At 45.7% G+C, this 26,190-nt stretch overlaps 2 protein-coding genes across 42 annotated transcripts in view; both read right to left on the bottom strand.

The window, feature by feature from the left end:
- Window positions 1-3,540, bottom strand: part of Ubp1 (upstream binding protein 1) — a 66,456-nt gene extending 62,916 nt beyond the window's left edge. For both annotated transcript variants that reach the window (XM_004662071.2, XM_004662070.2), the window contains exon 1: window positions 3,386-3,540. In XM_004662071.2, the coding sequence (XP_004662128.1) occupies window positions 3,386-3,498 (113 nt within the window). In that variant the 5' untranslated portion in view covers window positions 3,499-3,540. The remainder of the gene's footprint in view (window positions 1-3,385) is intronic.
- Window positions 3,541-11,347: 7,807 nt separating this feature from the next.
- The window catches only part of Clasp2 (cytoplasmic linker associated protein 2), a 208,582-nt gene continuing 193,739 nt past the window's right edge, over window positions 11,348-26,190 (bottom strand). For all 40 annotated transcript variants that reach the window (XM_045136851.1, XM_045136845.1, XM_045136850.1 and 37 more), the window contains 2 exons: window positions 18,683-18,799; window positions 11,348-13,076 (listed from right to left, as the gene is read on the bottom strand). In XM_045136851.1, the coding sequence (XP_044992786.1) occupies window positions 12,987-13,076; window positions 18,683-18,799 (207 nt within the window). In that variant the 3' untranslated portion in view covers window positions 11,348-12,986. The remainder of the gene's footprint in view (window positions 13,077-18,682; window positions 18,800-26,190) is intronic.

A 26,190-nucleotide genomic window follows, 5' to 3' on the forward strand; every position in this document is an offset into this window, starting at 1 on the left:
CATTACTCTGATGGGCTAATATTAAGGAGCACAACTTTTTGATATGTATAATGAACTATCAAAGCTCAACTAGAAAAGGAAAAACAAAACATTTAACTAGGCATGGTGGCATACTCTAGCAATACCATTACTAAGCAGCCTGAGGCAGGACGACAGATTTCCAGAACAGCTGGGATTACATAGTCAGACCCTGCTTCAAAAATAAAGCCAAAAAGCATTATAACACGGATGATCCACGTAACTCAGAAAATCACTATTTTCCAAAAGGTCAGCACATGTATTTCAGTCAAAGTGAGCGAGAGCCATTCATTTTAGCGTAAGAATACCAGAAATGCAGTAAGCCAGTTTCAGATTTATCCACAATTACCTTGAACACCTATCAATGGAAGCCTTCTTTTTCCAAGTACATAATGGGTTCAAGGCCCAACTTGCTCCAGCGTAATTCTGTCTCTCACAAAAACAAAGAACGAGGGCTGAAGAGATGACTTAGTGATTAAGGCACTTGCATGAGAAGCCTAAGGACTCAGGTTCAATTGCCCAGTACCCACGTAAAGCCAGATGCACAAGGTGTTGCATGTGTCTGAAGTTCGTTTGCAGTGGCTAGAGGCCCTGGTACGCCCATTCTTTCTCTCCCTCTCAAATAAATAAAATGAAATACCTTGCCACATAAACCTAAGGTCCTAGGTTCAATTCCCAGTGCCGTAAGATAATACCTCATTGTAAGACATTCTTTAAAAAAAGCAAATGCAGAGTTGGGATGGCTTAGCTGTTAAGGCATTTGGCTACAAAGCCAAAGGACCCCGTTTTGATTCCTCAGGACCCACATAAGCCAGATGCACAAGGGGGCGCATGCATCTGGAGTTTGTTTGCAGTGACTGGAGGCCCTAGCGTGCCCATTCACTCTTTCCCTCTCAAATAGATAAATAAAGTATATGTTTTTTAAAAAAGCAAATACAGGAAGAATGCTTCACTTTGAAGGAAAAAATGGAAACCGGCATACAAACTAAATTTTTATTAAGCTATTTTTTTCAATAAGTTCAAATTTAGTTTCTGATTTAAAAAGATTATAATTTATTTGCAAGCAGAAAGAAAGAATAGGGTGTACCAGGGCCTCTTGCCACTGCCATGTGCCACTTTGGAACTCTGGTTTTATATGGCTAGTGGGTAATCGAACCCTGGGCAATCAAACTTTACAAACAAGTGTCTTTAACCAACTGCTGAGCTGTCTCTCCAGCTCTGAGACAAGATCTCACTGTTTCTAGGTTGGCCTCAAAACCAGTCAATCCTCCTGCCTCTGCCTCCCAAGTGCTGGAATTACAGGTGTGAGCCTATACCCTGGGGCTTCTTGAATTTACTGAGAGAACCACAAAAACACAAATAGCTTGAAGCAGCACTGTACCTTCTCCTGGTCAGTTCAATTTTGGAATTTTTTTCTCCTGAGAATTTCAAATAAAGGGCCACAAATATTGAAGAGGTGAGTTCCTTTTTAGTTTTCCAGGACCTATTTAAATAAGAAAATATGAACACGTCCCTCAAAAAATGGTATCTGCCTTCAAAGTCACTGGAAAATTTAGATTAAATGACCCAGCTGAAAACATTCAAGGGTAAGTTTTCCCAAGAGAAGTGTCATAAATGACAGAGTTACAAAGATGCCAAGCATTAAGAATAAGGTCAAGGAACGGGCTGGGTATCACCAAGATTTTATTTCTTCAAAACCAAGTTCAGTTAGTGGACGACCTGACAAGAAAGCAAGCGCTCTGAAAACCATCTAACTTTGAGCAGCAACTCCATCTGACTGAAAGGAGAAGCAAGCAGACACGTGCTCAACTTGTGCTTTTTTATGCACTGACTCCAAGTCCAGGGTTCAAGTGGATCGCTGAGGAACTCCACAGGAAGCACTATCTTCATTCAGGGCTCTCCTCTGGGTGACCTCATGACTTTCAGTAGCTCAATTTCCTCAACAACAGCGGCAGTTGTTCCAGAAAATAATCCACCTCATCTAAGGCCCTCAAGTTACACAACTGCAGAGGGAGGAGGTGCCAAGTTCAGGGAGAGTAAATCAGGGTCAGACACTGGTGGCTTAATTCTCGGTTTAATATTCCTTCCAACACTTGCTTCCACACTCCAAGAAACATCTCGACTGTTCTGAGCGTTCTTTATGGGCTAGAGTCATGCCCAACGGGCTTCAGGAATCAGTCCCAAGTGCTCCAGGACAGCTCTAACCCGATGTCCTCTTCCCTGGGATATTTATGCTCCTGTCTTCCCCTGAGGAATGGCGAAAGATAGGAAAGCATTTCACCCACGCCTGGCATTCTGCTGAAGAACAGAATACTACACTTAAGTCACGTTCATGAAAGGTCACCAGACCATTCAATATCAGACTTCATGGAGTAAACCTTGCATGCACATAAGCTCTATTTCAATAAAGCCACTCCAACATGGAGCTTCCAATTCCCATACAGAGCAAAGACTTAGTTCATGCATGTTTCAACCTCACAAAATGAACGGCTGCTAGGACAGACAGATGACTTTGTCTCAACAAACAGTACTTCTTTTTTTTTTTAATTTTTTATTTATTTGAGAGCGACAGACACAGAGAGAAAGACAGATAGAGGGAGAGAGAGAATGGGCGCGCCAGGGCTTCCAGCCTCTGCAAACGAACTCCAGACGCGTGCGCCCCCTTGTGCATCTGGCTAACGTGGGACCTGGGGAACCGAGCCTCGAACCAGGATCCTTAGGCTTCACAGGCAAGCGCTTAACCGCTAAGCCATCTCTCCAGCCCAACAGTACTTCTTAAAGCCCTCTTGCAAGAAGAAACTGACCCAGGGTAGTCCCCAAAATGAGAAGCTTCGCTTGTAGAGACGCCAGGAAGACCACAATCAAGTGAGTAAGCTTTTATAATCCCTAGGTGCTCCTTTCACTTGTGATGTAATAATTTACTATTGCACCAAACGACTTGATTTTTGCAGACAGAAAAAGCCTACACTGCATGCCAATATAAATAATAGGAACAGATACCAATGGAATAAAATAAAATAAAACCACCCAAAAGAAACAAAACTGGAGAGCATGTTCCCATCACAAAGGTTACTCTGATTATACAGGGTATTCCAGCCCCAAGGGGCTTTGCAAATCGCCTGGAAAGGAAAGGGAAGCCCCTTCCCCCACCAACTCAAACCATGGAAGCAGCAGGGTGTGTTTTACAGCAACACCGAGAGATCGGGAAGGAAACCCGGCCAGCCACCACCAAGAGGCCTGCGGGGCTCCCCAAGGCACCGACCGCCACGCGGGAAGACCCCGAGGGGCTCCCCCAAAGAGCACAGTGTTATGTGTCTGTGTGGGTGAAGGGGGGGTCTCCCTCCACGCACCCCACGACGCCCCTCACCTCATGCTGTAAGCGCCAGCGCCCAGCTCCTGCCCGATGCCCGAGAGGCTGGCGTCGAAGTCGTGCACCAGCCCAGACTCGATCACCTCGTCCATCTTGAGCACCCAGGCCATCTTCCGGCCTCGCAGCCGGCCCCGCGCGGCGCCGCGGCCTCCGGATCCGGGGCGCACAGGCCCGAGCCGCACCGCGGGAGCGTCGTCCTGAGGGAGGGCGCGGGTGAAGCCTCGGGCGGCGGGGCGACTGGTTACCAGCGGCGGCCCGAGAGGCGGCCGGGAGGAGAGCGGCCGAGGCCCCAGCTGGCAGGGCACCGCGAGCCGGAGAGCCGATGCCACGGGAACGAGCGGGCCGCGCCGCCCTTCCGCGGAGCCCGGCGCCGCGTCTCATGCCGCCGCCGGCCGCCCCCTGCGCCGCCGCTCGCGGTGCCGCGGCCGCCGCCCGCCCCGCCCCGGGGCCGCGGCTCGCATCCTCCTCCTCCTCCCCCCACCACCCCCCGGACACCGCGGGACCTCCGCCCGCTCCGACGACCCGCACGAGAGCCCGGCTTCCTTCCCACCCCCACCCCCGAGCACGAAAGCCGCCCGCCCGAACGTCAGCTCCCCGTCGCCCCCGGCCAACCCCGCCGACGCCGCTCCGCGGGCCCCGGACGCTGGCTTCGCGACCGCTCCGGATCCGGGCTCGTACGCCGCTTCCGCCTCCTCCTCCTCCTCCTCCGGCCCCGCCCCACGTCCGCTCCCCGCCCAGCTCGGGGCCCCTCCCTCCGCACTTCGGGCCACGCCCCGCGCCTCGCCTTCCCGTCCCCCGGGGGGCAGAACCGCCTGGGCCGGGCGGCGCGACCCCCCGCCCACGCGGTGGTTCCCGAACCCCTGCGGCGCCCACACCCTCCCGGCGCGTCAGGCCAGGAAGAGGCGGTGCCAAAGGTGAACCCTGTTTCCGGCTCAGCCTCAGAGCGAGGGTGACCGACAGGCAAACTGAGCAATCACAGAGAGCCCCTTAGACGTATTCTCGCGAGCCTTTGCGCCTCTAGCGCTGAACAACCAATCAAAATGCGCTTGGCCTTGGGCCGACTTGACTAAATTGGTTGCCGTCAGGAGGAGCTCATTGGTCCGCATGGCAGGAAGTCGTCCCGCGCCCACTTCCGTAGACGCTTGGCTCCCCGGGTAGCGTGATTTTTTTTTTATTTTATTTTAATGCCTTCACTCCAGAGGAGAGCGGTCACGTCTGGGGAATAAGAAGCCAGTTTGTGCGGAAGATTCTGATTGACATGAGCATGAACCAATCAACTCTCCCCGACAAGGCTCCGGGAGCTGCATCGCTGCAAAGAGGGTGGAGAGCCTTGAGTGGAACTAGGGTTTCAGGCCTGGTGTCGCCGCCGCTGGCTGGAGATCCGAACCATTAGGACACATCACTGTAATAGCAAGGGCTGAAGAATTGCTGCGGCCCAATTGATGGATTGAGGTCCCATTCTTCCCAAGGAGGAACGAGGAGGGGCCAGAGGCTCATTTACAAGCAAGCACTTTTAACTGCTGAGCCATCTCCCCCGCCTCAAGAGCTTCACGGTGCGCTTGGCCTGCACTTATTAAAAGCCTGAGCTTTTGACCTCGATTTGCCTTCTGTCAACACCTTGCTTACCAATCAGGCCCAGAAGTTGAACATTAGTCTTATGCCTTAACTCACCAGATTAATTTTAAAAGAAACAAAAAAAGCTTAAAACACATTTCAACCTGAACAATGGTTTTCAGCCAGGACCAAAAAAAAAAAAAAAGATGTAGGTCTCTGTGATTTGAATATTAATTTGCATTCTCTTTGCAAAGCATTCTTGCAAACATTTAACTTGATGCAAGTTAACATCTCATAGCTGAGAAGACTCCAGTGCCAACCGGTGAATAGATTGTACTAATTTAGTCAGCTTAGTCCAAATCCCTAGATTTCAGGACCAAACATAGGCTATCATTTCAGGAAGGGCCACTCAACTGCTAAAAATAACCACAACCAATCAAAACCGCAGCGAAAATACTGTTGGGCTGTCTCATTGGGATCTCAGATACATCCGCATTCCATGGACTCTTCAGTCATCTGGCCTGGCTCGCATAAGCGACACTATGACCAGATGTAATGGACCATTCTTTGCGACTTGTCCTTGGCAATTATTTTCACTTTGCCTGGCATTCTAAAATTAAAAGGAAAAAAAAAAAAAAAAAAGCTGGAGAGATGGTTCAGCAGCTAAGGGCACTTGCTTGCAAGGGCTGGTGGCCAGGGGTTCAATTCCCCAGTACCCAAGGAAATCCAGATCCACAAGGTGGCACATGTATCAGGTTCATTTGCAGTTGCAAGAGGCTCTGGCATTCCCATTTCTCAGTCTTTCTCTGCTTACAAATAAAAATATATTTTTAAAAATCCATACACAAGCAGAGAGAGAGAGAATGGGTGTGTGCCAGGGCCTCCAGTCATTGCAAACTCCAAGATGCATGTGCCTATTTATGAATCTAGTTTTATGTGGGTAGTGGGAAGTCAAACTCGGGTAATTAGATTTTTGCACGCAATTGCCTTAACCTCTGAGCCATCTCTGTAACCCCCTAAAATTTAATATTTTAAAATAAAAACTATACCAATATAATATACCAACAATTGCTAAATGACCTATAGATCTGAAGAACCTGGAACATCTGGTGGTCTTCAGGAAACATCAGGAACACCTCTCTTTTTTTTTTTTTCGAGGTAGGGTCTCACTCTGGTCCAGGCTGACCTGGAATTAACTCTGTCATCTCAGGGTGGCCTTGAACTCATGGCAATCCTCCTACCTCTGCCTCCTGAGTGCTGGGATTAAAGGTGTGCACCACCACGCCCGGCTACTCCTTCTGTGTGTTTTTTTTTTATATAAATTTTTTATTTATTTATTTGAGAGCGACAGACACAGAGAGAAAGACAGATAGAGGAAGAGAGAGAGAATGGGCGCGCCAGGGCTTCCAGCCTCTGCAAACGAACTCCAGACGCGTGCGACCCCTTGTGCATCTGGCTAACGTGGGACCTGGGGAACCGAGCCTCGAACCGGGGTCCTTAGGCTTCACAGGCAAGCGCTTAACCGCTAAGCCATCTCTCCAGCCCCTGTTCTTTTTTTAAAGTATTTATTATTTGAGAGAGAGAGAGAGACGGGGGGGGGGGGGGAGAGAAAGAAAGAAATAATGTGCGCACCAGGGCATTTAGTGCTGCAAACGAACTCCAGAAGCATGTGCCATCTTGTGCATCTGACTTACATGGGTCCTAGGGACTCAAACCTAGGTCCTTTGGCTTTGAAGGCAAGTGCCTTGTCCTCTAAGCCATCCCTCTAGTCCACCTCTCCTTATTCTTAAATCGTATGCATCAACTAACACCATGTAAATAACTGTGTGCAGCTTAATTTGCAGAAAAGCAATGTTTTTCTAGAGAACACATGAGTCATGGTTCAGGGTACATTAAAGCTGATGTGTGGTGAGGAGGGGAAAGATTCAGGAAACAAGAAAGACTGCACTCAGTATGTAGGCTTCTGGTCATTCCTATGCACTTTTTTTTGCAAGGTATGGTCTCGCTGTAGTCTAGGCTGATGTGGAATTCACTATGTAGTCCCAGGCTGGCCTTGAACTCATGGCAGCCCACCTGCCTCTACCTCCTAAACGCTGAGATTAAAGACATGAGGCACCAAGACCAGCTTCACTTTCTTTTATTCTCTACTGAAGCCTTTCTGTGTACCTGGTTATCCCAGTGATGAAGCTTTGAGAATAACAATCCACTCCATTGTATCAGGGCTGTCCCTTGCAAGAACCTTATTCCCTTGCGGTCAACTCTTGTCTCCAGAGGATTGGCCTTCAGGTAGTGAGCAGATGATGTGAGTCCAGCAGTACAGATTAGTCAGGTCCACTCTTGTTGGAAGAGACAGAGCAGTATAGTGAAGGAGGGGCAATTCTCTGACTCCTGGGATAAATCTAATAGTGCAGACGACTATCAACTTCTTTTCCTTTTTTTATTAAATATTTAATTGAGAAAGGGAGAAGGGGAGAGAAAAGGAGGAAGCGGTAGAGAATTGGGGTGCCAGGGCCTCCAGCCACTGTAAAACAAACTCCAGACACATACGCCATCATGTGCATCCGGCTTATGTGGGTTCTGGAGAATTGAATGTGGGTCCTTAAGCTTCAAAAGCAAGCACCTAACTGCTAAGCCATCTCTCCTGTTTTTTTGAGGCAAGGTCTCACTCTAGTACAAGCTGACCTGGAACTCGCTCTGTATTTCCAGGGTGGCCAAACTCACAGTGACCCTTCTACCTCTGCCTCCCAAGTGCTGGGAATGAAGGCGTATACCACCACGTCCAGCCCTTTCGAGTTATTTCTAAGCAGAGGCAGAGATAGAGAATGAGTGCACCAGGGCCTCCAGCCTCTTCATCATGCATGCACCACTATGGGCATCTGGCTTTACATGTATACTGAGAAATGGAATCCTGGTAGATAGGCTTTGCAGGCAATTGCCTTAACCACCCAGCCATCTCTCCAGCCCCACTTTTCATTTTGATGCAGGGTCTCACTTTAGCCCAGACTGACCTCAAACTCACAGTGATCCTCCTACTTCAGCCTCCTAAGTGCTGCTGGGATTAAAGGCATGCACTATCACTTTCATCAATTTCTTTAAATTCAGCTATAGTCAAACATAAATAGAAGCAAAGCCTAGACATTTAGAAAATACTGTTGCCAATGAGCTGGGTGTGTTGGCTACCACTTTTATTTATTCAGTTTTGGTTGTTTGAGGTAGGGTCTCACTCTAGGCCAGGCTGACCTGGAACTCACTAGGTAGTCTCAGGGTGATCTTGAACCCACAGTGATCCTACCTCTGCCTCCCCAGTGCTGGGATTGCAGACGTGTGCCACCATACCCAGTGGCTAGCACTTTTAATTCCAGCATGTGGGAGGTTAAGGTAGGGAGTTCCAGGTCAGCCTGGGCTAGAGTGAGATGCTGACTCCAAAAAAAAAAAAAAAAAGGAAGAAGAAGAAAAAACACAGATGAAGGGAGATGGAGGGAATTGGGGAGATGAGTTAGCAGTTAAAGGTGCTTGCTTGCAAAGCCTGCCAACCCTGATTCAATTCCCTGGTACCCACATAAAGTCAGTCAGATGCATAAAGTGGCACATGCATTTGAAATTTCCTTGCAGTGGTAAGAAGCCCTTGTATGTCCATATTCTTTCTCATTTTTTTTTTTTTTTAAGAAAAAGAAGCCCGGCGTGGTGGCGCACACCTATAATCCCAGCACTCGGCAGGCAGAGGTAGGAAGATTGTCGTGAGTTTGAGGCCACCGGGAGAATCCATAGTGAATTCCAGGTCAGCCTGGGCTAGAGTGAGACCCTACCTCGGAAAAAAAAAAAAAAAAGTAATCTGTTTTTGTTTATTGAAGTAGAGTCTCATTCTAGCCCAGGCTGACCAGGAATTCACTATGGAGTCTCAGGCTGGCCTTGTACTCTCAGTGATCCTCCTACATCTGCTTCTCAAGTGCAGGGATTAAAGGAATACACCCACCATGCCTAGCTGAGAAAGTAATCTGGAAGCAACAGAAGATCTGTGAGGCATCAAAGGTGAGTAACAGCACATACCCACAGTGTGTGCAAATAAAATTTTGAAAAAGATAGACTCTCACAAAAAAAGAGGAGGGGACTGGAGGGATGGTTTAATGGTTAAGGCACTTGCCTGCAAAGCCAAAGGGTCCAGGTTCAATTCCCCAAGACCCATGTAAACCAGATGCACAAGGTGGTGTGTGCGTCTTGAGTTTGTTTACAGTGGCTGAAGGCTCTGGTGTGCCCATTCTCTATCTGCTTCTTCTCTTTCTCAACCCCAGTTTGATTCCCCAGTACCCACATAAAGCCACGTGCACAAAGTGGTGCAAGCATCTGGAGTTCTTTTGTGATGGTTGTGGGCCCTGGCACATCCGCTGTCTCTCCTCTGCTTGTCAATAAACAGATAAATAGCCGGGCATGGTGGCACACAACTTTAATCCCAGCACATGGGAGGCAGAGGTAGGAGGACTGCTGTGAGCAAGGCCACTCTGAGACTACAGAGTGAATTCCAGGTCAGTCTGAGCTACAGTGAGATACTACCTCGAAAGACCAAAAATAAAAATAAAGAGGGGACTATCCCACAGACTGGGATAGATTTGAACAGAAGTTGTCAGTTTGTTTTTATCCCTTCTCCCTTCCACATTCTTCTGGAAGGATCATTTTCTACATAGAACTAGAACTAACCCAGTATTGGTACTTTGCTCCCTTGGGGAAGTGAATTAATTTGTGAGCCAGATGCCAAGTCTTTGATGCTGAAGAGAGTGAAAGGGAGGAGATGAGGGACAGGCTGCTAGATGTACCCAAGGCATCGCCCTCACAGGATGGAGGGCTTAGACAAAATGTGTCTGACTCTGTGTGCTTCGTGGGGGTGGGGGTGGTGGAGAAGAGCCCAGTGGCCATTAGAATCAGTGAAATGACCAGGTGTGGTGGTAATCTAAAGTTGATAAGACTACACAATGAAGGGGCCGAGGAACAGCTTAGCATTTAAGGCGTTTGCCTACAAAACCAAAGAACCCAGGTTCAATTCCCTAGGACCCATGTAATCCAGATGCACAGGATGGTGCATGGTGTCTGGAGTTCATTTGCAGCAGCTGGAGGCCCTGGCATGCCATTCTCTCTCTCTCCCCCCCTCTCTGTCAAATAAATAAATAAATAAATAAATAAATAAATAAATAAATAAATTTTTAAAAAGCTGTGAAGGACTATAGTAACCTCCCAAGTGCTGGGATTGCAGGGGTAAGCCCCCATATACACCTTTTCTTCATTTGTTTGTGGTGCTGAGGTAGGAACCTGGGCCCTGTATGCTCAACAATTGCTGCGCCCTGAGTCATGACCCCAATGCTGAAAGGATGGGAATCTCAGGTCTACATATAATCGCTTTCATTTTTAGGTTTTCTATCCTATAGTTCATTCATTTCTCAAATGCCTGCTATTAGATGTCAGAGGCTGGATCTGATATTTCAGTTTGTGTTATTTGGTCCAAGTTACTGTCAAAAGTAATTCCAGCGGTCAAAATTAAAACAATACGCTGACTCAAAATGGTTACAAAACATAGTGAAGGTCATGGTGCACAAAACCGAGCCAAGGAGAGTTCAATGTCGACAATACCTTTCTTCCTAAGCATAGGTATAAGATGTACATGTGTAAACAGCCAGACACATTGGAGTATTGTTGCTACTCCTGACTGTTGTTTCTCTGATGCATGTACAAAATCCATGGGCCGTAACTGACACAAGACCTTTTAAAGTTCAAAGTAAAATTTACAATCTGGGCTGCAGAGATGGCTTAGTGGTTAAGGTGCTTACCTGCAAAGCCAAATGAGCCAGGTTCAATTCCCCAGGTCCCATGTAAGCCAGACACACAAGATGGCACACACGTTTGGAGTTGGTTTGCAGTGGGTGGAGGCCCTGGCATGCCCATTCTCTATCTGCCCCCCCCCAAATAAATTAAAAAAAAAATAGGACAAGAGAAATGGCTTTGTGATTAAGGTACTTACCCGCAAAGCCAAAGCACCCAGGTTTGATGGCCCAAGACCCACATGAGCCAGATGCTCATGGTGGTGCATGTGTCTAGAGTTCATTTGCAGTGGCTGAAGGTCCTGACGTACACATTCCCATTCTCTCTCTCATATAAATAAATAAAAATAAAATATTTTTAAAGCTGGGCATGGTGGCGCACGCCTTTAATTCCCGCACTCGAGAGGGAGAGGTAGGAGGATCGCTGTGAGTTCGAGACCACCCTGAGAATACAGAGTGAATTCCAGGTCAGCCTCGGCTAGAGTGAGACCCTACCTCAAAAACAAAACAAAACAAAACAAAAAAAAAATTTTTTTTAAACCCATAACCTGAATGAATGGTTCTTGACACAATGACACAGAAAATCAGCTGAGATACATTATTAAGTTTTTCAAGTAATGTTATGTACAGTTTTATTGCCAGTATATGCACAACAGTAAGCATAGAACTGTAAATACACGATGTAATTAACAGTAGAAAACAAAACTGTTCTGGGGGGGGGGGGGAGGAGATTGAGAAGTCTGCTGCTAAAACAGAACCAAAGGAAGGGAAGCCTATGACAAATCATCCATTCAGTCCTCTCGTCTTAAAATCTTTACATACATTTCCACATTTTCTCAATTAAACAAAGAAATACAGATAAGTCTGTAAGTCTGTAACAATAGCAAATTGCTTCCCTAATAGCTATTTGCCTTTCCAGTCAAATTCACTTTATGTTAGGATTAAAAATAAAAAAAAACAAAACAAAAAACAACAACAAAAAGAAACCAACTCAAGATGAGAAATCATTGCATCCTGGTTCCAGATGATCTAAAATTTGTCCTTTCACCCAAACCGGTAATTTCTGAAAGTTGACTGCACATGAACAATACAGGTTTAGCAAAAGGTGATTTGAAAAATTTGTTAAAAAGTAACAGAAAATCACCCTCTAAGTAGTCTTCCAAAAGACACTCCAGGCAGCAGCTCAGTTAGCGTTAGCCCTGAAGAGGTAGAGAGTCTGAACAGGACACGAGCCTCGGCACCTGCTTCTCTCTCGTCAGGATCAGGGTTTTTCAAGTAAGACAATTTTACGGTCAAAGGAAACCAGGTTCCACCACTAAACAAAAAGGTGCTGGTAGACTCTCATGTCTCAATAATTAGTTTGTTTATCAACTGAGAAACAGAAGACCGTCAAAGACACACATGCACTTGATTTTTTTTGTCTGTTTCCATTATCAAGTTTATTCATAAGTGAATTTGATATTAATAAATACAAAAAAGCATCATTCACAACAAAGATAAACCAAAAACCTCTGCAAGGAAACCTTCTGTTTTAAGAACTACCAAGAAAAACCAGGCAGATGATTTAGTGCAGCTTTCTTATGGGGTCAGAAAAGGACACGGTTTAACAAAAGGTGGCAAGATCAGTAAGCAACAAACCATATCAGTCTTACAGAACTGGCTGATTCGGTAACATTTTTCTTTGAGGTCTTAGCTTCAAACTATAGATCACCAAAGAGTTGCAACTAATGACGCGTATCACCATCACAAACAGTCTGACAGATGAGCAAGTTAGTCCTGCCTGCTTCACATCATTTTCAGTGTTTCTAGCGTAGGACATGATACAGAACAAAACTCAAAGTAGCAATAAAAATATTATTCTGTAGTTGAGTAAAGACAAAAAAAAGTTTTAGACTGTTAAACTTTTAAAGCTTTAAGCATTCCTGTTTAACCAGCATTTTAAAAAAAATTATAAAATCATAACACTGGCAAAGGTTAATGGGAAGACAAAGTACAAACAAGTGAAATGATGAATCCGATTAAAAATTACTTGGTAGTGATCCGTTGGTGTTAATACTGTTCCTCTTGAATTTGGAGTTACTATCATAAAAGTCACATGCAGACTGAGGAAGCCTCTGCTACAGAAGAGACAAAAGGAAATGAAACAAAGAACCAAAACTGGGAAACAATGGTTAAGTCCTAAAAGATGTCCTGGAGGGTTTCTCTTTCGTGAGGCGGGAGGCTGGAGCTGGTCACCGGCGTCACTGGCTCTGTCCTGGGACGTCGGTGGCAGGGTCAGCCCCCGTGGAGCCCGTCTGTGCCCGTCGGATGTACAGATTCAGCAGCTTCATCTGCGGAGTCAAACACGCACATGTCACCCGGGCACAGGGAGCACGCTCACCCAAAGCCATGCACTTGGACCTGGGCTTTGAAAAGGTGGGCACAGGCCTGGAAGGCAGAGACTGAAGGACTGCTACACGTTTGAGGCCAGCTAGGTGACAAACGGATCTCCAGGCCAGCCAGTGAAACTTTGCCTCAAAAAACAAAACACGGCTGCAGAAGTGGCTTAGCGGTCCTCTTGCCTGTGAAGCCTAAGGACCCTGGTTTGAGGCTCGATTCCCCAGGACCCACATTAGCCAGATGCACAAGGGGGCACATGTGTCTGGAGTTCATTTGCAGTGGCGCACCCATTTTCTTTCTCTATCTGCCTCTTTCTCTCTGTCACTCTCAAATAAATAAATAAATAAATAATAAAAACCCCCCACAGATTTGAGTCATGAGAATGCCTTTTTTTTTTTTTTTGGTTTTTCGAGGTAGGGTCTCACTCTGGTCCAGGCTGACCTGGAATTAACTCTGTAGTCTCAGGGTGGCCTTGAACTCACGGCGATCCTCCTACCTCTGCCACCCAAGTGCTGGGATTAAAGGCGTGCGCCACCACGCCCGGCTGAGAATGCCATTTTTTAATGGGGGGGGGGGGATAGAAAGTTGACTCAGTGGTCAAGACACTTGCCTACAAAGCCTAAGGACCCAGATTTGATTCCCTAGTACCCACATAGACCAGACATACAAGGTGGTGCAGGAGTCTGGAATTTGTTTGCTGTGGCTAGAGGCCCTAGCACAACCATCCTCCTGCCCTCTCAAGTAAGTAAGTAAGTAAATAAATAACATACTTTAAACTGTATTTGTAGCCAGGCATGGTAGCGCATGCCTTTAATCCCAGCACTTGGGAGGCACAGGTAGGAGGATTGCCGTGAGTTCAAGGCCACCCTGAGACTCCATAGTGAATGCCAGGTAGGACTGGGCTACAATGGAGACCCTACTTCGAAAAACAAAACAAAACAAAAATATTGTATTTGTTTGTGTGCATGTGTGCACACAAATACACATGACATAGCACTTGGTCAAGAACAGAGGGTAACTTCAGGGTTCTTTCTGGCTCCAACCCCCATTGTCATGGGAATAGTGGGATTACAGATATATGTGCCACTTTGCATTTGGCTTTACATGGGTGTTGGGGAATTGAAGCTGGGCTTGGAGGATTTGCAAGCAAGCATGTTTTAACTACTGATCTATCTCCCCAGGCCATCCCCAAGCTACTGCTGATCATGGATCCATGAATGCTAGGCAAGCACTCAATCCACTTAGCCACAGCCCCAGTCCCTTATGTGGATTTTCATTTTTCATTTTTGCTACTTAAAACATAAATTTGGAGCTGGAGAGATTGCTTAGTGGTTAAGGCATTTGCCTGCAAAGCCAAAGGACTCAGATTTGATTCTGCAGCACCCATGTAAGCCAGATGCACAAGGGACACATGCATCTGGAGTTTCCTTGCAGTGGCTAGAGGTCCTGGTGTGCTCATTCTGTCCCTCCTCTCTCTCTCTACTTGCAAATAAATAAAATAAATAAATTTGAAGGGCTGGGCATGATGGTGCACACTCCCTTAATCCCAGCACTCGGGAGACAGAGGTAGGAGGATCACTGTGGGTTTGAGGCCACCCTGGGACTACATAGTGAATTCTAGGTCAGCCTGGGCTAGAGTGAGCTGCACCTCGAAAAACCTAAATGAATAAATGAATGCATAAGTAAATTTGGGCCAGGCATGGTAGTGTGTTCCTTTAATCCCAGCACTCAGGAAACTGAGTAAGGAGGACTGCCATGAGTTTGAGGCCAGCCTGAGATGACATAGTGAATTCAGGCCAGCATCGGCTAGAGACAATGCTACCCCGAAAAACCAAAATAAATAAATAAATAAATGAATGAATAAACAAATTTGGGGATGGAGAGATGGATCCGTGATTAAGGTGCTTATGTGTAAATGACCCAAGTTCTATACCCCAGTACCCACATAAAGCCAGGTGCACAAAGTGGTGCACGCATCTGGAATTCATTTGCAGTGGTTAGAGGCCCTGGAACATCCATTCTCCCCCCCCCTTTCTCTCTGTTTGCAAATAAATAAATAAGATACTAAATAAAATAATAAATCTGACCACACTGATGAAAACTGTCATGAATTTGGGAACCTTGCTTGGAGGCAAAGGTGAACGAACGCCTCCCACCACCTGGTCTCCAGCCCTAACTCAACAATCCCCGTGTGTCCTCATCTTGCAGGACAAGTCACAGGCTCTGGCAGTAAGCACGCAATGTGAAAAGCCAGCTTTTCCTTTTTACTTTTTAAAGAATAAATCACATTTTTAAATTTTTATTTTATTTTTATTTACTTATTCGACAGAGAAAGAGGAAGGGAGGGAGGGAGGGAGGGAAAGAGAGAGAATGAGCAGGCCAGGGCCTACAGTCACTGTAAACAAACTCCAGATGCATGTGCAACCTTGTGCATCTGGCTTACATGCTTGCTGGGGAATCGAATCTGGGTCCTTTGGCTTTGCAGGAAAGCAAGCACCTTAATCACTAAGCCATCCGCCCAGCCCACATTTTTTATTTTAAGATACCAAGCCAAAGTTGCACATTAATCTCGATGACAGTGAGAACAGAGAAGGAGTCAGGTGTGGTTGCTCATACCTGCAATCACAAGCATTTAGGAGGCTAAGGCAGGAAGATGGCTATGAATTTGTGGCCAGCCTGGGCTCCCACAGAACCTGGTCTCAAACTCCCCACCAAAAACAAAGGAAAGAATAATATTTGATATTTCCACACCCCTTCTTGACAGGTCTTGAGCTCAAGTTGAGGCTGCCCAACACAGGATGGCCTGAAACTGGGAGTCCGGTCTCTATAAACAGAGGAAAACAGCATCTGATGAGGCTGCTCGCTGGCGCTTTGAGCGGTGGGACTGCAGAAGACAGTCTCAGAGAAGCTCCCGAGAGGCAGAGCACCAGTGGCAGAGCGCTTCCCAGCGCGCGTGGGGGCCTGGGTCCGGCCCTCAGTGTCCTCACAGACCAACATCCCGAGAAGGGGCGCTTACAGACTGCGTGGTAATGAGGAATCCCCAATAAGACATCCCAGGGGTCTTGCAGCAATGGGTGTAGCAGAACCAAAAACCTGTTTCCAAAGAGAATTCTGCAAAGCCAGGTACCATGTATCAGTGAAGGAAGTTTTCATGGTATCAAAGAAGAAACAGAAGAATATATTTTGAGAATCTCTTTTGAAAAGTATGGCAAAAATGAAACCACAGAAATTACAAAAAAATATTTGTTTTTAAAACATTTTTACATGTTCTCTCTCATATGTGGATAGTAGCTACAGATGATTGGGCTTCTGCGTGAGAATGAAAATACTTAGTAGCAGAGGCCAGTAAGTTAAAAAGGAGACGTAAAGGGTGGAGAAAGGAAGGGAGGAGGATACTTAATAGGTTGATATTATATATATGTAATTACAATGATTGTAATGGGGAGATAATATGATGGAGAATGGAATTTCAAATGGGAAAGTGTGGGGGTGGGGAGGGAGGGAATTACCATGGGATATATTTTATAATCATGGAAAATGCTAATGAAAATTTAAATAAATAAATAAAATTTTTTGCGCATGTCTCAGCCTCCTGAGTATTGGGATTACAGGCAGCATGGCACACCCACCTGCTATTACTTGGGGGTTCCAGCTCCGGCCCTTGGGCTTACACACTGAAGCACCTCCCTGCTCTGCTTTTCTAACTTCTGCTCATCGATGAACAGTTTTCAATAAAACTGTTGTTCAGAAATGCTACACCCACAGTGAGCATCACTGTGAAGTTAAAAGAAAAAAAGTCTTTATTTTTCTAAATTTTGTTTTTATTTATTTGAGAGAGACAGGCAGACAAAGAGGCAGATAGGTAGAGAGAGAATGGACTCACCAGGGCCTCCAGCCATTGCAAACAAACTCCAGATACATGCACTACTTTGTGTATTTGGCTTACATGCATACTGGAGCATTGAGCCTCAAACCAGGGTCCCTAGGGTTCACAGGCAAGCTCTTAACTGCTAAGCCATCTCTTCAGCCTTTTTGCTTAGTTTAAAAAATATATATTTTTACTTGTTTCAGGAGGGTGCAGACAGAAGATAGATAGATAGAGAGAGAGTGGGCGCACCAGGGCCTCCACCTGCTGCAAAGAAACTCCAGACACGCGTCCCCTTGTGCAGCTGCCTTACGTGGGCCTTAGAAATTGAACCTGGGTCCTTTGGCTTTTCAGATAAGTTCCTTAACCACTAGGCCATCTCTCCAGTCTGAAAAAGACCCTTTCTAAACAAGGGGAACAGTCTGCTGGGCCACAGAGAGGTAGAGGTGGATCTAGCAACCAAGGCTATGGTGGACCTGGGGGCGGAAGAGGCAGTTATGCAGCGGGTGACGGTAGCAACTGTAGCAGTGGCAGAGGTGGTGGAGCAGGATGTGCAAACCAAGGTGGTGGTGAAGGAGATGATGATGGCCATGAAGGAGATTTATTGAGCTTGGACATAATAGTGGCCAACAGCAGTCAAATTATGGATCCATGAAGGCGGGGCAGTTTTGGTGGAGGAAGCTGCCAATCTCCTGGTGGCGATGGGTCTGGTGGTGGGCATTTTAGTTGAAGGAGTGAGGCATCAGCTGCAGGGTGAGGCAGTCATCCCAAATGCATTAGAGGAACTGTGAAAATGGGCCACAGAGGGAGCCATCCTCCATGAGAATGATCACTGCAACTTTACTTATTTTTGAGGTAGGGTCTCACACTAGCCCAGGCTGACCTGGAATTCACTATGTAGTCTGAGGTGGCTTCAAACTCATGGCGATCCTCCTACTTCTGTCTCCAGAGTGCTGGGATTAAAGGTGTGTGCCACCACACCAGGCTTACTCTGACTTAAATAGAAACCCCTTCTTGCTCAGGACTGTAAAGGTCACAGTTGCCAAAAGTACAGCTATGGATCAATGCAATACACAATCCTGGGGCCTTTTACCTGACGTGACTCTGTCTTTTCCATTACATCCGGTTTATTACCTATGAGCTGTGGCACAGGCGCCGTAATCAAACACTAAGACGCTTAAATCAGACAAGCAAATGAACAGAGTGCTCCTCTATTTGGGCTGCCGAGAGCTGGGTTCCAGGATTCTGCCACCATATCTGGCTGATAATCACATTTACTTAAGGGGAAATTAGAAGAAAACCTCAAGTGTTCCACATTTTGAGAGATACAAAATCTATGAATATGTAACTACAATATCGGATCTTAATCCAACTGTCCCTGCAGGTCAGCATCTGGGCGGTGACGGAACGGAAAGGACTCAGTCAGCTATCACAAATCAGCAGGAGCTCCAGGTGGTTCTTTCCCAGCAGCCACCCTACCCCGTTCCACCCTGCGGATGGGTGACTGTGAGACACCTGCTCGGAGCACAACCAGCTGAAAATCAAACAGGGTGGGATGAGGGGCAGGAGGATGCTGGGGTCAGGATTCAGCCTGGAACAACAGATGACTAGATTCCAGGAATGTGCGGCTGTCCACCATGAGGTTAAGTTCTGCTACTTTTCCCCCACCTGGGAGGCCACTTTGCTACTTACTTTACTGCCAGTGAGCTGGCTGAGGTGTGGCTTTAGTTCATCCCCGATCACCGCGTGAACAGCTACCAGGCAGAAGACGCAGGCTTTCCGAACACTGCTCTCGGAATTATCATAACCCTGGGAGGAAAGGCCATGGTCAGTAGGTCTGAGGGCTTTAAGAAAACAACCTTCCCAGGACAGACGACATAACCAACCCCAGTCTTCATCTACATCAGTCTTTCTACTTGGACCCAGCTGGGCCCATTTCTACTTCCCTCACGCCCCATCACCCTGCCCTCTGCCGTCACTCAGCTCCGCGCCCTCCACCACAGTGCCTTCTGCTGTCAGTTCGTCTACCAGGCTTTTTTTTTTTTTTTTTTTGAGGAGTACCTCTAAGTTGTCCCCTTTTGTAACATCTTGTAGAAACGTCTCCAGAGAACCTTATTACAGCATTTAGCAATAAGGGAGTCAACAGCACCTCATCGTTTAATAAAAACTTCTAAAATGCTCTGCTTTAGCCGTCAAGGTCTTCCCATATCCAGGCCAGCTGTAAACTTGAGTTAGCTTGCCTCAGCCTCTCAGGTCTTAGGACTATAGGTGTCCTACCACATCTGATCCTCTTCAGAACCAGCCTTCCTCCTGCTGGCCCATTTGTTTTGGCAGGATCTCCCAGTATATCTGAGGCTATCCTGGAGCTTCCCTTATGCTTTGAACACACCGTTTACTTTCTTCTAGTAGTTCGTATTCGTAAGTGTGTGTGTGATGAGTGTGAACAGTGGTGGCCAGAGGTCCATGGTGATTATTTTCCTCTATCACTTGCTACCTTAGTTAGTGAGATAAAGTCTGTCACTGAACCTAGAGCTCACCAATTCACCTAGACTGGCTAGCCAGCAAGCCTTAGGAATCCTCTTGTCTCCACTTTTCTAGTGCTGACATTGCATTCTTTTTTTTTTTTTAGATTTTTATTTTATTTTTTTAAAATTTTTATTAACATTTTCCATGATTATAAAATATATCCCATGGTAATTCCCTCCCTCCCCACCCCCACACTTTCCCATTTGAAATTCCATCCTCCGAGATTGCATTCTTAAACCACTGTGCTCTCCTTTTATATGGGAAACACTGTGTAGACTGAACCATCTCCTTAGTCCCCCGTAAGTATTTTTGAATGAATAATCTGAATATGTACACATTGCCCATAAGAAAAACAGAGCCCATCTCTAGTAAAATACTAACCATTTTTCTTTCTAAAATGACTATAAAGGATAAAATTATAATGATATTCAGTTAAAAGAAATGTGGGGCTTGTGTTTAGGGGGTATTTTCAAGGTAGGGTCTCATTCTAGCCCAGGCTGACCTGGAACTCACATTGTATTTCCAGACTGGCCTCGAACTCACAATGATCCTCCTACCTCTGCCTTCCCAGTACTGGGATTAAAGGTGTGAGCCACCATGCCCAGCAAGAAGTGTGTTTTTGCTGGGCATCGTGGCTCACACCTTTAATCCCAGGCCTCAGGAGGCAGAGGTGGCAGAAAGAATGTAACAGGAGGGCTGGAGAGATGGCTCAGTGGTTAAGAATATAGCAGCCAAAGGATGGGGAGGAGTGCTTTGGAATGCTGTTTTCCAGACACAAACAGCTATTACATTCATGACCTCACAGTGGCTCACACTATCTACAAAAGATGTGCATAATATGAGGGCAAAATATATTAACATCAAAATATACAAAGAACTACCTGAAAAGAAGGGCGGGCTCAGTGGAGGGGTAGATACACTCTGACCCTTCCCATAGCAGTCACCGAATCCCATGGCCAAGAAGAAATGGATATTTTGCCAAGTGGGATAAACATCAGTTCAAAGGAGTGGGCTGCAGATATAGCTCAGTTAGTAGACTGCTTGTGTGGCATGCACGAAACCCTAGGTTAGATCTCCAATATGTCATAAAACCAGATATGGTGGCATGCAAGCACTTGGAAGTCTGGAAGCACATGCCTTTGATCCCAGCACAGGGGAGGCTGTGAAGGATTGCTGTGAAGCTACAGACTGTGTTCCAGGTCAGCCTGGATGAGTGTACCAGACACAGGAATACACGTGTGATGACTTTAAAGCGAGAGCGCCCAGGGCCATGAGATGAAGAAGAGGAAAGGGAGGCAGGGCCAGTTGGGCAAGTGCAGCAAGGCACGTGGGTCTCTTGCCAGTGGAACCCTCTGAAGTGGTGGACACCCTCGGACATCAGAGTGGTACTCAGGAGGCTGTCGTTGGGGAAAAGCTTACTCAGCTTCTTGCGACTGTTGGAATAATGACTACGACCTCAAGTCTCCTTATCTTGAGGCCAGGTCAGGTCAACGCTCGTCTCCACCTTGACCTGCTTCTCCACTCACTGCACACGTGCTGCAGGCAGTCCTCCCGCCTGCCCCTCTGTGAGGCACTCAAGGACAGCACGTGATGTTCACTGGGATGGATATTCCAGGACTACTTCAAGATACTTAACTTTATCAAATCTGCAAATAAGGTAACACTCACAGGTTCCTCAGAGTAGGTACTGCTATTTTATTTGTTGTTTCTGGAGACAATGTCTCACTCTAGCCCAGATGACCTAGAACTTGTTCTGTAGCCAGACTAATCCAGACCTCATGGTGACCCTCCTACCTCAGCCTCCTGAGCGCTGGAACTTACTCTGTAGCCCAGGTTAGCCGCATGTGTGAACCACACACCCAGCTTAACTGCCTCACCTCTCTCTCTCTTTTTTGGTTTTTCGAGGTAGGGTTTCATACTGACCCAGGCTGAGCTGGAATTCACTATGGAGTCTCAGGATAGCCTTGAACTCTCCACGATCCTCCTACCTCTGCCTCCTGAATGCTAGAACTAAAGGCGTGCGCCACCACACCTGACTTTCACCCCTCTTTTTTGATGATCTCTCTCCCTCTGACACACATGAAATCATATTTACCCCCACTACTTTCTCATATCCCTCTCCCACTAAATCCTTTTCTTCCAAACTAGTAGTTCCCTTCCTATGTTTCCTGTCATTTTTTTTTTTCTTTTGTGACCAACTGAGCTTCATTAGGGCTGCTTACAAGAACATGGATGGGGGTGGTTACTTATTGGAGTTGACCATTCCTCATAAATCTATTGTCTGAGGCCGGGTGTGGTGGCGCACACCTTTAATCCCAGCATTCAGGAGGCAGAGGTAGGAGGATTGCCCTGAGTCTGAGGCCACCCTGAGATGACAGTTAATTTCAGGTCAGCCTGAGCTAGAGTGAGACACTACCTCAAAACACCAAAAAACAAACAAACAAGACAAAAATCTACTGTCCAATTCCTCCTTTGTGAGCTTGTAACATTTTCATTTTACTTAATTGAGTGAGAAACAGAAACAAAGGGAGGGTGGGGGAGAGACAGAGAAGAAGGGGGAAGAGAGAGAATGAATGAGAATGGCCATGCCACAGCCTTCTGCTACTTAAAACAACTCGAGATGCATGTGCCACTTTGTGCCTCTGGATTTACCAGGGTACTGGAGAACTGAACCCTGGACCAGCAGGCTTTGCAAGTGAAGGCTTTTAACCGCTGAGCCATCTCCTCAGCTGTTTTCATTTTGTTGAAGACATTTTTTCATTTTGTTTTTGTTTTTTTATTTTTATTTTTGTTTTTGTTTTTTTGAGGTAGGGTCTCACTGTAGCCCAGGCTGACCTGGAATTCACTATGGAGTCACTATGGCCTCGAACTCACAATCCTCCCACCTCTGCCTCCCGAGTGCTGGGATTAAAGGCGTGCACCACCACGCCCAGCGACATTTTTTCATTTAAAAAAAAAAATAAGTAAGCACATATGTACGTATATACATATCTGTGTGTGCTGGAGGAACAAAGAGAGAGAGAGTATGGGTGCACCAGGGCCTCCTGTCACTGCAAATGGACTCCAGACACATGCATACACATGCCACTTTGTGCATCTGGATTTACATGGGCATCAGGGAATCAAGCACGCACCTGTACGCACTGAGCTATCTCTCCAGCCCATTTTATGCTTTTGTATACAATCCTAGGTGCTCAGTGAGGCAACTTTTGGGCAAAAACATTTAGAAATGTTCAAATACTACACAGCTATTGCTTCTTGCTTCTTTTTGTTTTGATCATACTACCTATGTATCCTTTTTAGAAATTTTTACTTATTTATTTGACAGAGAAAGAGGGAGAGAGAGACAGAAAGAGAATGGGTGTGCCAAGGCTTCTAGCCACTGCAAATGAACTCTAGACGCGTGCACCCCCTTGTGCATCTGGCTAATGTGGGTCCTGGGGAACTGAACTGGGGACCTTTGGCTTTGCAGGGCCATAAGTGCTAAGCTATCCCTCCAGCCCCTATTTTTATTTATTTATTTATTTTATTTTTTAAATTTTTATTAACATTTTCCATGATTATAAAATATATCCCATGGTAATTCCCTCCCTCCCCACCCCCACACTTTCCCATTTGAAATTCCATTCTCCATCATATTACCTTCCCATTACAATCATTGTAATTACATATATACAATAACAACCTATTAAGTATCCTCCTCCCTTCCTTTCTCCACCCTTTATGTCTCCTTTTCAACTTACTTCCAGCCCCTATTTTTTTAAAAGGTATGACACCATACAATACATTGAAGATCTTTAAAAAACTAAAACAAAAACAAAAACAAAAAAACAAAAAACAACTATTTGCAAGCAATGAGAGAGAGAGAGAGAGAGAGAGAGAGAGAGAGAGAGAGAGAGAGAGAGAATGGACATACCAAGGCCTCTAGCCTGTGCAAACAAACACCAGATGCATGTGCCACTTTGCACATCTGGCTGACATGGGTACTGTGTAACTGAACCTGAGTCCCTAGGCTTTGCAGGCAAGCACTTTAACCACTGAACCATCTCTTTGGCCCTATATCCTAAGTCTAATTGTTTGCACCAATAACGAAAATAAATCTGTAATTTAAATTCATTAAAGCATTTTTTTCAGGGGCTAGAAAGGTGGCTCAATGGTTAAAGATTCTTACTTTCCAAGTCTACAGCCTGGGTTCAAATCTCCAGTACTTATGTAAAGCCAGATGCACAAAGTGATGCAGGCACCTAGAGGTAATTTACAGTGGCAGGAGGTCCTGGCATGCCCATTCATTCTCTTTCTTAAAAAAATAATAATAATAATAAAGTGAACACCTTTAACTGCTGAGCCATCTCCACAACTCTCTTTTCAAAACTGGACAGGTGGCTCAGCAGTTAAAGGCACTTGCTTGCAAAGCCTGACAGCCCAGGTTTGAGTTCACAGCACCCATGTAAAGCCAGACACACAAAGTGGCACATGTGTTTGGAGTTCTCTTTGCAGTGACAATAGGTCCTGGAGAGCCCAGTGTCATTTTCTTTCTCTGTCTCTCTTCTTACAAGTAAAACTAAATAAAATTATTTAAAAACTATAATAACATGGCAGGCATGGCAGTGCACACCTTTAATCCCAGCACTTGGGAGGCAGAGGTAGAAGGGTCACTGTGAGTTCAAGGCCACCCTGAGACTACAGAGTGAATTCTGGATCAGCCTAGGCTAGAGTGAGACCCTACCTTGAAAAACCAAAACCAAAACAAATAAACAAAAAACATGCCAGGCATGGTGGCAAACGCCTTTAACCAGCACTTGGGAGGCAGAGGTAGGAGGATCACCATGAGTTCAAGGACAGCCTGAGACTGCATAGTGAATTCCAGGTCAGTCTGAGTTACAGTGAGACCGTACCTCAAAAAACCAAAATTAACTAACTAATTAATGTGTTTCTATGATTGTTTTCCAATAGTCATGTATGCTATGAGACTGTACTAAGGTAATCAGTATTTGATCAAAAATGGTGGCTCATGGGCTGGAGAGATGGCTTAGCGGTTAAGCGCTTGCCTGTGAAGCCTAAGGACCCGGTTCGAGGCTCAATTCCCCAGGACCCACGTTAGCCAGATGCACAAGGGGGCGCATGTGTCTGGAGTTCATTTGCAGTGGATGGAGGCCCTGGAGTGCCCATTCTCTCTCTCTCTCTCTCGCAAATTAATAATAAATAAGATATATTTTAAAAAAATGGTTTTCATTTAAAAAAAAAATGGTGGCTCATGCGGGTAATTTCAGCACCTTGTAGTCTGAGACAGGAGACTATCATGAATTTGATGTCAGCCAGCACTGTAAAGAGAGTCCTTGTCTCAAAAACTGGCAAAGAAAAATAAAATGAATGGAAGGAAGAAAAAAGAAATTATAGCCACATGAGGCTTTTGCTAGTATAGCCTGAATAATCTAAGTTCTTTATCTAGCATTTATTCAATAATCATAATATACATGGCACATAATTATGTATATCTGGTTTTGAGGTAGGGTCTCACTAGCTCAGGCTGACCTGAAATTCACTATGTAGTCTCAGGCTGGCTTCAAACTCACAGTGATCCTACCTCTGCCTCCTAAGTGCTGGGATTAAAGAAGTGTACTACCACGACCAATTTATGTATGTTTTTAGTACTGAAACATAGACACAAAAAGAGATTTGGGGGCTAGAGAGATGGCATAGGGGTTAAGGTGCTTGCCTACAAAGCCAAAGGACCCAGGTTCAATTTGCTAGTGCCCATGTAAAGCCAGATGTACAAGTAGCACATACATCTGGGTTCATTTGCAATGGCTACAGGCCCTGATGTGCCTATTCTCATTCATATTTTTTTCTCTCTCTCAAATATATAAAATGTAAAAAAAATCATAGGACTTTATAATGTAGTGGCAGAGTCACAAATATAATACCATAAAGCACTAGGAAATAAAATACTCTTTTTAGGAAGGGCCACAACATACATACAATGTATATGTATATTATTCCGTGATTTAAATGACATTGTAGAATATTACTTAATGGATAAGAAAAAAAATTCATAATATATGGCTCAATTACAGAATATTGCAGTGTGTGGTGGTGCACACTTTTAATCCCAGCACTGGGGAGGCAGAGGTAGGTGGGTCACCATGATAACAGGCCACTCTGAGACTACATAGTTAATTATTTGTTTTAATTTTTATTTATTTATTTATTTATTTGAGAGCAACAGACACAGAGAGAAAGACAGAGGGGGGGAGAGAGAGGGGGGGGGGGGGAGAATGGGCGTGCCAGGGCTTCCAGCCTCTGCAAACGAACTCCAGACGCGTGCGCCCCCTTGTGCATCTGGCTAACGTGGGACCTGGGGAACAGAGCCTCGAACCGGGGTCCTTAGGCTTCACAGGCAAGCGCTTAACCGCTAAGCCATCTCTCCAGCCCACATAGTTAATTCTTGGTCAGCCTGGGCCATAGTGAGATCCCGCCTTGGAAAGCAAAAGAATATTACAAAAACCCAGGTGTGGTGGCTCCCCTTAAATCTCAGCACTTGGAAGGCTAAGATAATAAGATGGCTTTAAGTTCAAAGCCAGTTTCGGGCTACAGAGTTGAGTTCCATGTCAGCCTGTGCTAGAGTGAGACCCGACCTTGAAAATATAAAAAAATCCCACTTGAGCTAACATGTT

Source organism: Jaculus jaculus, chromosome 17 (assembly GCF_020740685.1).
Source record: "Jaculus jaculus isolate mJacJac1 chromosome 17, mJacJac1.mat.Y.cur, whole genome shotgun sequence".
Lineage (NCBI taxonomy): Eukaryota > Metazoa > Chordata > Mammalia > Rodentia > Dipodidae > Jaculus > Jaculus jaculus.